At 40.5% G+C, this 15,423-nt stretch overlaps 1 protein-coding gene across 1 annotated transcript in view; it reads left to right on the top strand.

Moving 5' to 3' along the window:
- Positions 1-6,256: 6,256 nt before the first annotated feature.
- Positions 6,257-15,423, top strand: part of atp6v0b (ATPase H+ transporting V0 subunit b) — a 16,044-nt gene continuing 6,877 nt past the window's right edge. Inside the window, exons 1-6 of the mRNA XM_061942882.2 lie at positions 6,257-6,522; positions 7,084-7,132; positions 12,113-12,196; positions 12,318-12,395; positions 13,864-13,933; positions 14,004-14,055. Coding sequence (XP_061798866.1) covers positions 6,438-6,522; positions 7,084-7,132; positions 12,113-12,196; positions 12,318-12,395; positions 13,864-13,933; positions 14,004-14,055 — 418 coding nt within the window. The 5' untranslated portion in view covers positions 6,257-6,437. The remainder of the gene's footprint in view (positions 6,523-7,083; positions 7,133-12,112; positions 12,197-12,317; positions 12,396-13,863; positions 13,934-14,003; positions 14,056-15,423) is intronic.

Below are 15,423 nucleotides of genomic sequence, written 5' to 3'. Positions count from 1 at the left end.
GTGATGAGGTGGCGACTTGTCCAGGGTGTACCCCGCCTTCCGCCCAAATGCAGCTGAGATAGGCTCTAGCACCCCCTGTGATCCCGAACGGGACAAGCGGTAGAAAATGAATGGATGGATGGATACTATGGTATATTATTTATTTATTATTTATTTGTTCACTGTTCTGTTACAGAGAACAAGGAAATGGGATAAAATTGCTATGGTATGAAAAGGGGTAGGATTAAATAAGCTCTGCTTCTTCCTACTCCTTTTCGGATGTGCTGTAATGAAAGAAGTGGAAATGTGTGATGCCTTAGATTGTATCGTATGCATGTTCCAAATAAACTGAAACTGAAACTGAACTGAACTGAACTGAACTGAGTTGTATAACCAGGTTTCACGTTTTTTTGTATTACTGATTTGATGTGACACTTAGTTGAAGTAATTTTTAGCTTCAAATGTTTAACAAGTAAATCAAATCAAATCAAATCAACTTTATTTATAAAGCACATTTAAAATTTACCACAGGGGTAGCCAAAGTGCTGTACAATGAGCAGGTTAAAAGATAAAACGAGTACCGAGCAAACACAACACAACACAAACAGAACACGATAAAAAATAAATAATTAAAATAGAATTAATAAAAACATAAAAACATAAAAACAGGATCACAGCAGGTGTATTATGGGGCGCCATTGCAGGATGGATATCACTCAGTGTTAAAAGCCATGGAATAAAAGTATGTTTTTAAGAGAGATTTAAAAACAGGAAGAGAGGAGGCTTGTCTAACACTCAGGGGTAGGTCGTTCCAGAGCTTGGGAGCAGCAACGGCGAAAGCTCTGTCACCTCTAAGCTTCAGCCTTGTGTCAGGGACCGTCAACAGCAGCTGATCGGCTGATCTTAAGGATCGGGTGGGGCAGTAAGGCTGAAGGAGGTCGGAGAGATAGGTTGGCGCCAGGTTGTTTAGACATTTAAAAACAAATAAAAGGAGTTTAAAATGTATTCGGTAACGCACAGGGAGCCAGTGAAGGGACGCTAAAATAGGGGTGATGTGCTCACGTCTGCGGGTCTGTGTTAGCAGACGAGCAGCAGAGTTCTGCACGAGCTGCAGGCGGGCGAGGGAGGCCTGGCTAATGCCAACATACAGGGCATTACAGTAATCAAGACGAGTCGAGATAAAAGCGTGGATTAATTTCTCAAGATCATGTCTTGATAGAAGCGGTTTCACTTTCGCTATTTGGCGTAATTGATAAAAGCTTTTTTGAATGACGCTGCTGATTTGTTTTTCGAATTTAAAATCTGAGTCAAACTTTACCCCCAGGTTTGTGACAGAGTCGCTGAGATACGGGGTCAGAGTGCCGAGGTCAACGTTGGGGGAGGGAGAGCGACTTGGACCGAACAACATAACTTCTGTTTTGTCTTCATTTAGGCTCAGGAAGTTAGCTGAAAGCCAGACTTTGATGTCGTGCAGGCAGTCAATAAGACGTTGAACCGTGTTATTTTGTGCCATGGGAAAATAAATCTGGCAATCATCGGCATAAAAATGAAATTCAATACTGTACTTCCTAAAAATAGAACCAAGGGGGAGAAGGTAAAGCGCAAATAAAATTGGGGCAAGGATTGAGCCCTGGGGGACCCCATGTGGTAAAGGAGCTGTGGACGACATAAAACTGTCTACTTTTACACAAAAACTCCTGTCGGTTAGGTACGACCGGAACCAGTTGAGGGCGGCGCCCTTAATGCCCACACAGTTCTCAAGACGAGTGATTAAGGTGGCGTGGTCGACGGTGTCGAACGCAGCAGACAGATCTAAAAGCACCAGGACAACATATTTACCAGAATCAGTGGACAGGAGGATATCGTTAAAAACTTTTAGAAGCGCTGACTCTGTGCTGTGGAGGGCTTTAAAGACCGATCAAACTGCACCTCCACTGCCCTGCGATTAATTATTATTGTATGAATACATAGATAAAAAATAGGTGTGGAAATATGTTATTTTGAGTTCCTTAACAGCATTATGAATGCTTTGTCTTGAGAAAATCCTCAGTGCGGAACTCTGTAGAACTTGCACCTGGCTCGCTGACAACAAGCTATCCATACACTAGGGTAAAACAGAATCCATCCTGTTTGGGTCCCACATCAACCTTAAGAAAGTCAATGACTTCACTATAAAAGTGGGTGACATTGTTATCAGCAGGAAAGATGAGGTCACCTACCTAGGTTCCATTCTAGAGGCTAATCTTTCCTGTGATAAAATGGCAACCAAGGTCATCAAAAAGGTCAACCAACGAACGAGATTTCTCTATAGAATCTCCTCTCTGGTCAACAAAAGCACCATGAAGATTCAAGCGGGAACTCTCGTTCAACCCTTTTTCCATTACGCATGCACCTCCTGGTACCCTAGCACCTCCAAAACCCTCAAATCTAGACTCCAAACATCCCAGAACAAGCTAGTCAGATTACTTCTAGACCTCCACCCCAGATCACACCTCACTCCTACCCACTTCTCCAAAGTGGGCTGGCTCAGGGTGGAGAACAGAGTCAAACAACTTGCACTGAGCCTGGTCTATAAAATCCGCTACACCTCCCTGATACCGAAGTACATGTCAAACTACTTCCTTAACGTAAATGACCGCCGTAACCACAACACCAGGGGGAGCTCTACTAACCACATTAAACATTAAAAGAAAACATAAAAATCCCCTCAACTCCCCGCAAAATGGATTAACTCGCTGGAATAAAAAAGACAGTATAACATATGTACATCCATAAACGTGGACGCATGTGAAAAAGTGCAATATATTTATCTGTACAGTAACCTTTTTAATTTATTTATCTATGCACCTTATTGCTTTTTTTTTATCTTGCACTACCATGAGCTAATGAAATTAAATTTTGTTCTTATCTGTACTGTAAAGTTCAAATTTGAATGGCAATAAAAAGGAAGTCCAAGTCTAAGTCTAAACCCAGATTCCGATCTAACAAAGGTCTTAACTCATTCTCCTTCTATGCCACATCAATATGGAATCAATCAATCAATCAATCAATGTTTATTTATATAGCCCTAAATCACAAGTGTCTCAAAGGGCTGCACAAGCCACAACGACATCCTCGGTACAGAGCCCACATAAGGGCAAGGAAAAACTCACCCCAGTGGGACGTCGATGTGAATGACTATGAGAAACCTTGGAGAGGACCGCATATGTGGGTAACCCCCCCCCTCTAGGGAGACCGAATGCAATGGATGTCGAGTGGGTCTAACATAATATTGTGAGAGTACAGTCCATAGTGGATCCAGCATAATAGTGAGAGTCCAGTCCATAGTGGATCTAACATAATAGTGAGAGTCCAGTCCATAATGGATCTAACATAATAGTGAGAGTCCAGTCCATAGTGGATCTAACATAATAGTGAGAGTCCAGTCCATAGTGAGGTCAGCAGGAAACCATCCCGAGCGGAGACGGGTCAGCAGCGCAGAGATGTTCCCAACCGATATACAGGCGAGCGGTCCACCCCGGGTCCCGACCCCGGACAGCCAGCACTTCATCCATGGCCACCGGACCTGTGTGTCTCCCCTTCCACAAGGGGTAGGGGGGAGCAGAGGAGAAAAGAAAAGAAACGGCAGATCAACTGGTCTAAAAAAGGGGGGCTATTCAAAGGCTAGAGTATACAAATGAGTTTTGAGATGGAACTTAAATGTTTCTACTGAGGTAGCATCTCTAACTGTTACCGGGAGGGCATTCCATAGTACTGGAGCCCCAATAGAAAACGCTCTATAGCCCGCAGACTTTTTTGGGGCTCTGGGAATCACTAATAAGCCGGAGTTCTTTGAACGCAGATTTCTTGCCGGGACATATGATACAATGCAATCGACAAGATAGGATGGAGCTAGACTGTGTAGTAGTGGACAAAATGGAACGAATTTTAGCGATATTACGAAGATGAAAGAAGGCCGTTTTAGTAACACTCTTAATGTGTGACTCAAAGGAGAGAGTGGAATGCACTCCCAACAGGTGTAAAAGAAAGGGCATCTCTATCCTCCTTCAAAACTGCACTAAAAGATCACCTCCATCCAACTTCAACCCTAAACTAACACCCTCCCTTCCTCATCATACCTCTTTGGATTGTAAATAATCAAATGTAAATAATCAAATGTAGACACTTTTTCTTATACTTTCTGATCTCTCTCTCTTGCTGTACATATCCTACCAAGTCAATCCTACACTGTTTCAATGTCCATTTCTCTGAAGATGCAATTGTTGATGACTGAAGTGATGATATCAACCAAACCCTAACTCCTAAAAGTCTTAATCAATCAATCAGAAGGGTTCAATCTCTTTCCTGTGTTAGTTATCGAAAGAGTTTTGATACCGGCTCCGGTTTTGATTTTATGACCCTTCAAAGACCCGCTGCGCTGATGCTGCTGCGCTGCTGTTTTTTCAAGATGGCTGCTTAAAAGCAGGAAGCACCAGCGTGCCCACACAATGCAGACAAGGTAGGTACACTAGACAAAAGTATTGGGACAATTCGGACTAAAAGTAGACAAAAGTATTGGGACACTTATGACTACCACTGGACAAAAGTATTGGGACACTTACACTTGACAAAAGTATTGGGACACTTGGGACTTTAATTTGACAAAAGTATTGGGACATTTAGGATTACCACTGAACAAAAGTATTGGGACACTTCGGACTAAACGTAGACAAAAGTATTGGGACACTTAGGACGAAAACTGGACAAATATATTGGGACACTTAGGACTTTAATTTGACAAAAGTATTGGGACATTTAGGACTACCACTGGACAAAAGTATTGGGACACTTGGGACTAACACTGGACAAAAGTATTGGGACACTTACACTGGACAAAAGTATTGGGACACTTGGGACTACAACTTGACAAAAGTATTGGAACACTTATGACTACCACTGGACAAAAGTATTGGGACACTTACACTGGACAAACGTATTGGGACACTCAGGGCCGGCCCGTGGCATAGGCCGTATAGGCAAATGCTAAGGGCGCCGTCCATCAGGGGGCGCCACGCCAGTGCCACAAATGTTGGAGAAAAAAAATAAAAGTTGGTACTATTATTTCTAAATACAAAAATAATCCCTCGTTAATTAAAATGCAAAGTAAAGCCTATATAATAGAAATATTATTTGTTACAACATTACGCCCCCCCGCACGGTGCGCCCCCTCCCTTCCCGTATCATGACTCTTTTTGGACGTCACCACATCAAAAAATCAACACAAGATGTCAAAACGGCCAAAACTGTCAGGTGCCCAGGGAAGAAAAAAGAGAAAAGAAGAGGAGGAGAAACGAGAAAAGACAGAGGTAGCAGGTAGGTAACGTTAGCCTACATGAAATTATTTGTCTGTTACAGAATGTGATAGTAACCTGGCTTTTTAGCATTAAGCTAATGTTACATGATTCGGCAATTGCTAATCAATAAATAGCTAGTTCTGTTTTAACGTCGGGTTAATATTGTGGAGGGGGCTAAATTGTTATGGAAAATAATAATGTAACGTTAGGTAACTACAGTACTCCCACCTTACATTCCTCAGGGACATTTGTATTAGATCTTTTAAGCAGGTGTTTTTTGTTTACATTGTTATTGCCTTCTGGTTAGCTAATGTTTGCCCTGCAGGTAATAGTCACTTTTCCACCCCTTTATATATTAGGTATAGTTGTAAGCCTAGTTGTTAAAGTGCACATCATTAATGTTAATTAAGCAATATGTATGTAAAAAATATTGTATTTCATACATTCATTTTTTATTTTTTGCATTCATTTATTTATTCATAGTTTTTTTTAATCTTGTTAACTATTCTGATTGTTAATTTGCTTTCTTTAAGTAAAAAAAAGGTCAAAGACAAAGCTATTCGGTTTCTTGTGAGTATATACACTTCACTGCCGATGTGGAGGGGCGCCACCTAAAATCTTGCCTAGGGCGCCAGATTGGTTAGGGCCGGGCCTGGGGACACTTAGGAATACCACTGAACAAAAGTATTGGGACATTTAGGACTAGCACCTGCCACACAGCAGCGCCACAGCGACATCTAGTGTCTCTTTACCAGCACTGCAAGAGCGCGCCTTCTGCGGCCATTTTGAGCGCTTTTATATTGCTTTTAAAAACACACATTTCTCCCTTCGTATTAAACACGGGTGTTACTAAAGAGCGATGAACAATAAACAGAAAATAAACAGTAAATAGTATTTGGAAAACAAGGAGGAGGAGGGGAAAGTAAATGGAAGGCAGCTTCCTGGTCACGTGACCGTCAGGCGGGATCAGCTGACATTATTAGCCTGCTAGCTTCTCCTTTCGACGCTCCTCCGCTAGATAGCTCTCCTTCGGCCATTAGAACACCTTTTATATCTTCTCTGGCCTCTTATTTCCACAAGTGAGACAGGGCTCGTTCGCTTGTCTGCTCGCACTGCGCCGAATCGATGCTGCTGGAGTGGATGATGAACGGACACGCCATTCTTTACACCGGCCTGACTTTGGCCTTCTGGACCACCATCCTGGTCGTCGGTAAGATCCTCTTTACCCGCACATTAAATACATTTAAGCGACGTGTCATGGTGAATAAATGGATTAGAAATGTAAATCCATCCAGGAATGAGGTGTGCCAACCTGGCATCAAACTAAACAGCAGAAAGCTTTAATCAATGACTGCACTGCGGCACTTTGTAATAGTCAACATTTACAGCACGGTTACGTATCAAACATCACTTTAATTACATCTTACAAAAACATTTCATTATTTTTAATGCCATATGTTTTCAATGAGTGCAGCTACTGTGGTTAGCTTGTTGCTAATGTTGCAGAAAGAACATGCATGGAGGTGACATATCACAATATCTCACCATTTTTGGGCAGACAATGTAATAAAAGATGAGAAAACTAGTTCTGCGATTGTAAGAAGTGTTCCAAAAGGGGAAGTGCAGCGGTTCTCGTGACAAGAGTGAGCTACTAAGCTGAAGTAGGACATATTAGCGTTACAGTAACACATGAATGTCACCTTTTAACACAGTCAATGTACATCATCCATCCATGTTGTCATATACTAATGAAAAACACTCCTTCTTGCAGGTTTATGCTACACTATATTCGATCTAGGATTCCGCTTTGATGTGGCATGGTGAGTACCCAAGTCAATGAAACAGTGTGTACTATTATGGTTTACAGTTGTACCGTTATTTACGGAGTATAAGTCGCACCGGCCGAAAATGCACAATAAATTAGGAAAAAAACATATATAAGTCGCACTGGAGTAGGGATGTCCCGATCCAGGTTTTTGCACTTCCGATCCGATACCGATATTGTTTTTGCATTTCCGATCCGATACCGATCCGATACCGATACTGGCCTATCCGAGCATGTATTAAAGTTATTTAGCCTACTTAGTTGTCAGAATCATGTTGAAAAGGGTTTTAGTACTCTTGATAACAACTAGCCAGCTGAATTAGGGGAGTTTGAATCATACACAATGGTTGGTAACAAGAAACTGACCTGTTTATTCAAGGATAAACACAAAATAGACAAAATTATACATGACAAACAGAAATGGCATCATTGAACTAGGGCTGGGCGATATGGCCTTTTTTTAATATTGCGATATTTTAAGGCCATATTGCGATACACGATATATATCTTGATATTTTGCCTTAGCCTTGAATGAACACTTGATGCATATAATCACAGCAGTATGATGATTCTATGTGTTTTGATTGATTGATTGAGACTTTTATTAGTAGGTTGCATAGTGAAGTACATATTCCCTACAATTGACCACTAAATGGTAACAGCCGAATAAGGTTTTCAACTTGTTTAAGTCGGGGTCCACTTAAATTGATTCATGATACAGATATATACTATCAGATATATACTATCATCATAATACAGTCATCACACAAGATAGTCACATTGAATTATTTACATTATTTATAATCCAGGGTGTGGAGGGGGGTGCCTGATGTAAGTGTCAAAAAGACAGCCAAAAGAGTTTGATATGAGAATAAATCTAAAGTTAAGATATAGGGTAGAAATGCACCCATTTGCAGGAAATGTAGTCTTGATTTTCAAAATGTTCTTTCAAGGCTTGCATGTCTACATTAAAACATTCTTCTTCATACTGCATTAATATATGCTACTTTTGAACTTTCATGCAGAGAAGGAAATCACAACTAAAAAAATCACCAATTTTTTCATACGGTGTTGATGTGGAAATGTTGGCCTCTGCATTTTGATGGTGTGGACGTGTGGCACCGAATGGAGATAAGCGTCTCGACAGACGTTACAATATTTGAACAATGATGACGAAAACTGTTTTCTCTGTCGTGTCCGTGTGTCAAAAATTATTATGCGCTTATTTTTTTATTTGATTTAGTGCGTGGCATAGATTTGCCGTGCGCAGAGGACGCTTGAGCAGGCGCGCACCTTAGCGGCTGCGCTAGCATCACAGCTAACGTTAGCCATGCCGCTACCTCACTCTCTGCTGGGAGAGGACGTATACGTATGTGACGTATGACGTGACAGTATGTGACGTATGACGTGACAGTATGTGACGTGTGTAAGAAGGTGCGCTTGCTGTCTGTGAGAGGGAGACACAGAAAAGAGTGAGAAGAGCCTGTCGTGTAATGCCAGCAGCTAAAAGCAACTGCGTGAGAATTGTGGATGTGTTGAAGGTGTGCTGGAAAATGCGGAACGGAAATTACGGAGCAGCAGAAAAGTGGAATGTATTATTTAAATAGGTGCGTTGGAAAACACGGATCTTAACTGGATCTGGATCGGCATTTTCCCATGTCTTGCCGATACGCAATTTTTGGCAAATATCGGCAGCCCATCCGATCCAAATATCTGATCAAGACATCCCTACACTGGAGTATAAGTCGCATTTTTTGGGGAAATGTATTTGACAAAAGCCAACACCAAGAATAGACATTTGAAAGGCAATTTAAAGTAAATAAAGAATAGTGAACAACAGGCTGAATAAGTGTACGTTATATGAGGCATAAATAAGCAACTGGTATGTTAACGTAACATATTATGGTAAGAGTCATTCAAATAACTATAACATATAGAACATGCTATACGTTTACCAAACAATCTCTCACTCCTAATCGCTAAATCCCATGAAATCTTATACGTCTAGTCTCTTACGTCAATGAGATCAATAATATTATTTGATATTTTACGCTAATGTGTTCATCATTTCACACATAAGTCGCTCCTGAGTATAAGTCGCACCCCCGGCTAAACTATGAAAAAAACTACGACTTATAGTCTGAAAAATACGGTAGTTTTGGTCGATACTACAAAGTTGGCTATCAAGCCAATACCAAGTAGTTACAGGGGCAGTATTGGTCATACTTAAAATGTTCCAGATCATTGAATGATTAAATTTGTGAGCGCAAATATAATCAGGCAAAAACACAGGATTGCGATGTAACAGTATCAATTACATATTTACATTATTTCCTACTATTGGTCCTAAATGAAATCTTTTGGTTTTTGCCCTTAAAGCCCTCCTGTGTCCAGGGACTTATTTCCTAAGTTTGTTAGCATATACAAAAATGACAAAGTTTTGATGATACAAAATAATTGATCTAACCATTGTAGTATCGACCATGTGCTTACTAAACTTGTATTGTTACGGTCGATAGTTCTATTGATATGCCCACCAATCAAGAGGTGTAGCTTAGCTGATAGCATATCCTCCTACAGTGTCTAGTGCAGGGGTCGGCAACCCAAAATGTTGAAAGAGACTTATTGGACCAAAAATACAAAAACAAATCTGTCTGGAGCCGCAAAAAATTAAAAGCTATATTACATACAGATAGTGTGTCATGAGATATAAATTGAATTAATATGACTTAAAGGAAACTAAATGAGCTCAAATATAGCTACAAATGAGGCATAATGATGCAATATGTACATATAGCTAGCCTAAATAGCATGTTAGCATCGATTAGCTTGCAGTCATGCACTGACCAAATATGTCTGATTAGCACTCCACACAAGTCAATAACATCAACAATACTCACCTTTGTGGATTCATGCACAACGTTAAAAGTTTGGTGGACAACATGAGACAGAAAAAGAAGTGGCATAAAACACGTCCTAGAAAGTTATACATGTAAACAAACTACGGTGAGTTCAAGGACTGCCAAAATTAGTAGGACAAAACGGCGCTTGCCAAATACTCGAATCAGTGAAGCATGTTTAATATAAACAGTGTGCTTTATAACAATTAGGGAGGTTTGTGTCATGTTTGTCCTCCTACAGAAACCATATTAAAACAAAAAATATATTTTTTTCCCCTCAACTTTTTCCATTTTTCATACATTTTTGAAAAAGCTCCCGAAAGCCACTAGGGCGGCGCTAAAGAGCCGCATGCGGCTCTAGAGCCGCGGGTTGCCGACCCCTGGTCTAGTGTAACATTTTAAGCTATTCCTCGTCCTCCAGTAATAATGATACTTGTAAGAAACATACCGTATTTTCCGCACCATAAGCCGCCCTGGGTTATAAGCCGCGCCTTCAATGAACGGCATATTTCAAAACTTTGTCTACCTATAAGCCGCCCCGTGTTATAAGCCGCATCTAACTGCGCTAAAGGAATGTCAAAAAAACAGTCAGATAGGTCAGTCAAACTTTAATAATATATTAAAAACCAGCGTGATGTGGGCGCGCATGGAGTCGTATATCAACATGGACGGAGCTGCGTGAAAAAAGCCACCCGGCCTCTTCGCGTAAACTTACCTTAACCACTCGCTCATCTTTTCTTCATCCATCCATCCCTTCGAGTTAGCTTTTATGATGACGCCGGCTGGAAAGGTCTCTTTTGGCAAGGTCTTCCTTTTGAATATCACCATGGGTGGAAGTTTCTGGCCATTAGCATGGCAAGCTAGAACCACAGTGAAGGATGACTTCTCATTCCCTGTGGTGCGAATATTCACCGTACGTGCTCCCGTTGTATCCACAGTGCGGTTCACAGGAATATCAAAAGTCAGTGGAACCTCGTCCATGTTGATAATGTTCTCTGGCCGGATCTTTTTTTCAGCTATCTTGTTTTTACAATATGCACGGAAAGTAGCCAGCTTTTCTGAAAGTCTTTAGGCAGTTGCTGTGAAATAGTAGTCCGTGTGCGGATGGAGAGATTGCGTCTTTTCATGAACCGGAAACCTGTCGCTTAGTAGGAGCCATTTTGTGGTCTTTACAGATGTAAACACACAAAGGGAATGAAACGTAATATCCGCGCGCTTCTTCTTCTCCTTCTACGCGGGCGGGTGGTTGCTTACAGTAGAAGAAGAAGCGCTTCCTGTTCTATGGGGGCGGGTGCTTACCTTGGCGGTTGCTTGCGTAGAAGAAGAAGCACTTCCTCTTCTACGGGGAAAAAAGATGGCGGCTGTTTACCGTAGTTGCGAGACCGAAACTTTATGAAAATGAATCTTAATATTAATCCATATATAAAGCGCACCGGGTTATAAACCGCACTGTCAGCTTTTGAGTAAATTTGTGGTTTTTAGGTGCGGCTAATAGTGCGGAAAATACGGTAGTTTATTTGCCGCCAGGGAGCCGAGGTTTGCTGGCAACAACGCTACATTGCATTGAGGAGGGCTTTTTTGCTTGTCACTGTGAAATTCGTGGGGCACCGCTAGAATGTTTCAACAACATGCATTATAATGGTATAAGCATGGAATAAAAGCTAAATCAAATGTAAATCATTTATATCATACATATTGCACAACCCTATTAGTAGTAAGTCCTAATGTCCACCACAGAGGACATTGTTGTCTTACATATGTTTAAAAAAAAGGCTGAATGTTACCAAAACCAACTCAAACTATTGACTAAACACTTGTGCTTAAAAAAACAAAAAAACGCCCAATTTTTATCTAGAAAAAGGCAAAATGTTCAATAAAGAAATACTCATTAAACATGGCGGTCAGTTTGGCAGCTATTTTGAGAAAAACAATATTTAGTTCCATTGGACTAATTGCAATCAACCAAATATGAGTAGGAAGGCCAGAATGTAAAGTGCATCATTGTTGAACTGTATTACTCTAACTAGCACTTGTTTACTTAAATCTACGTATCACTGTTGTGTGTGTTTTCACAGGTTCCTCACAGAAACCTCACCCTTCATGTGGGCCAATCTGGGCATCGGCTTGGCCATCTCGCTGTCTGTTGTGGGAGCAGCCTGGTTAGCAGTCAGACATTCTGGACATTTTTATTGTTATTTCCTTTTTTTTTTTAAGATTGTGGAACTGGAAAATCTTACAAGGTCTAACATGGAAACTTTGTGTATTTTTGTGTGGCTGAAGGGGAATCTACATCACTGGCTCCAGCATCATTGGAGGAGGTGTCAAGGCTCCCCGAATTAAAACCAAGAATTTAGTCAGGTGGGCTCATGAAGTTTTTGCATACCTGCCAACTACTCCGGTTTTCCCGTAATTAGTACGGTTTTCATCAACCTATTCCGGGTTACGGTTGCAGTGATAAAAAATACGGTTTTTCATTGATTTAAAAAAAAAAAATTTTTTTAAGTTTTATTCACGAAATCGCGTAATGACAATCGACACTGCTTCCCGTAACTTCCTATCGAGCCATTCCAAATGCCATGCGCGAGGCTATTTATAGCACCGCTGCCAAGCACGAGGCACCTGTTGCCATTGTTTCCAAACGAGCGAACGATCATGGAATCAGCCGGAGAAAAATCGCAAACGAGTCTTAAACCGAAAAGAAAACTGCAGTCATTCCGTGAAGAATATTCAAAAGCCTACCCGGGAATAATTATCCGTTCCAAAAAGGGTGAAAACTACGCGAATTGCACCTTGTGCAGACAAGATTTTTCGATCGGACACGGAGGAATTAGCCATGTAAAAGACCACGTTGGGACAAAAAAACACAAGTCTAATGCCGTTGCTAAATTTGGATTTTAGCCACAAAAAGGTAATGACACCAATGTTATCTATTGGAATTGTTTAGTACTGTTATACTGTTAAAAGTGTTTATACTATTTATGCTTTCAAGTCCAAGTTGAAGAAATCTTGTTAAATGTTGACAGCATAACTACCAAAATACAGAAGTATGTCCTTAATATTTTTGCAGTGCTATTTCTGTTGAAAAGTTCAAATGATTACATTAGAGATGTGATGTGCCACTTTTCAAGTGTCTGATGGCTTCAATTAATTTTCATTAATTTTTCATGTTTTGAATTCTTTTGAAAGGCTTACAAAAAAAACTACATTTGAATTGTAATTCCATGCTATTGACAGGACTATTAATTTTAATGAAGTTAGCTTACCATTTTTACAGTATGATCATTGTGATAGAAATGTGAATTTTAGGCACAGAATATTTTTTACAATTGAACAAGGCAGTAGATTATACAAGCTTGGACAGAAAGTTAATAATGACACCAATTTTTTTTTAATGGAATTGTTTAGTACTGTTTTACCATTTGTTTACTGTAAAAAGTGTTTATACTTTCAATGAACAAATTGAAGTCTTGTGAAAGGTTGACAGGATAACTGGCATTAACTGTCAAAATAATTTCAAACTATTGAAGTTAGCTTACAGAATAAACATGTCAATCAACCCATATGATTTTTGCTGTAATATTTTTGTTTTGAAAAGTCACTGTGACTGATAGAAAAGTGATGGTTTTAGCAACATTTTAACCTGTCTGAATGCAATCAATCATTTTGCGTCGGGGGGCGAACCTGAACCCCCCACCAGGACTTTGTCCTGGACCTACCGGGGCCTGCGGCCCCTGGACCCTGGCTACTAGGTTTTTCTGATTTCAAAAGTTGGCAGGTATGTTTTTGTATCTGTTTGTAAAAATAATAATTACAATTTATTTTCCAGCATCATTTTTTGTGAAGCCGTTGCCATCTACGGCATCATCATGGCCATTGTCATCAGCAACATGGCCGAGGTAAAGCCCACTTTGTTTTCTTTGTTTTTAATGTTTTCCTTTCATGACCATGAGCTCTGTCATCTTGAAGAACTTCAGTGGAACGACTCCTGAGACCATCGGGGCCAGGAACTACCAAGCTGGTAAGAACACTAAATAGTGTTTAAGCACAGCATAATGTATTGTCATAGTTTTTTAAATATACTCTTTTTCATTGCGTAAGTTGACTTTTTTGCTCCTATTTTTATGTTAATTATACATATTTACTACAAACCCCGTTTCCATATGAGTTGGGAAACTGTGTTAGATGTAAATATAAACGGAATACAATGATTTGCAAATCCTTTTCAAGCCATATTCAGTTGAATATGCTACAAAGACAACATATTTGATGTTCAAACTCATAAACATTTTTTTTTTTTGCAAATAATCATTAACTTTAGAATTTGATGGCAGCAACACGTGACAAAGAAGTTGGGAAAGGTGGCAATAAATACTGATAAAGTTGAGGAATGCTCATCAAACACTTATTTGGAACATCCCACAGGTGAACAGGCTAATTGGGAACAGGTGGGTGCCATGATTGGGTATAAAAGTAGATTCCATGAAATGCTCAGTCATTCACAAACAAGGATGGGGCGAGGGTCACCACTTTGTCAACAAATGCGTGAGCAAATTGTTGAACAGTTTAAGAAAAACCTTTCTCAAGCAGCTATTGCAAGGAATTTAGGGATTTCACCATCTACGCTCCGTAATATCATCAAAGGGTTCAGAGAATCTAAAGAAATCACTGCACATAAGCAGCTAAGCCCGTGACCTTCGATCCCTCAGGCTGTACTGCATCAACAAGTGGCATCAGTGTGTAAAGGATATCACCACATGGGCTCAGGAACACTTCAGAAACCCACTGTCAGTAACTACAGTTGGTCGCTACATCTATAAGTGCAAGTTAAAACTATCCTATGCAAGGCGAAAACCGTTTATCAACAACACCCAAAAACGCTGTCGGCTTTGCTGGGCCCGAGCTCATCTAAGATGGACTGATACAAAGTGGAAAAGTGTTCTGTGGTCTGACGAGTCCACATTTCAAATTGTTTTTGGAAACCGTGGACGTCGTGTCCTCCGGACCAAAGAGGAAAAGAACCATCCGGATTGTTCTAGGCGCAAAGTGTAAAAGCCAGCATGTGTGATGGTATGGGGGTGTATTAGTGCCCAAGACATGGGTAACTTACACATCTGTGAAGGCACCATTAATGCTGAAAGGTACATACAGCTTTTGGAGCAACATATGTTGCCATCCAAGCAACGTTACCATGGACGCCCCTGCTTATTTCAGCAAGACAATGCCAAGCCACGTGTTACATCAACGTGGCTTCATAGTAAAAGAGTGCGGGTACTAGACTGGCCTGCCTGTAGTCCAGACCTGTCTCCCATTGAAAATGTGTGGTGCATTATGAAGCCTAAAATAGCAGAAGGGAGACCCCCGGACTGTTGAACAACTTAAGCTGTAC

Source organism: Nerophis lumbriciformis, linkage group LG03 (assembly GCF_033978685.3).
Source record: "Nerophis lumbriciformis linkage group LG03, RoL_Nlum_v2.1, whole genome shotgun sequence".
Classification (NCBI taxonomy): domain Eukaryota; kingdom Metazoa; phylum Chordata; class Actinopteri; order Syngnathiformes; family Syngnathidae; genus Nerophis; species Nerophis lumbriciformis.
The sequence above is the reverse complement of the archived record's forward strand: the minus strand, read 5'-3'. Positions and strand labels throughout refer to the sequence as shown.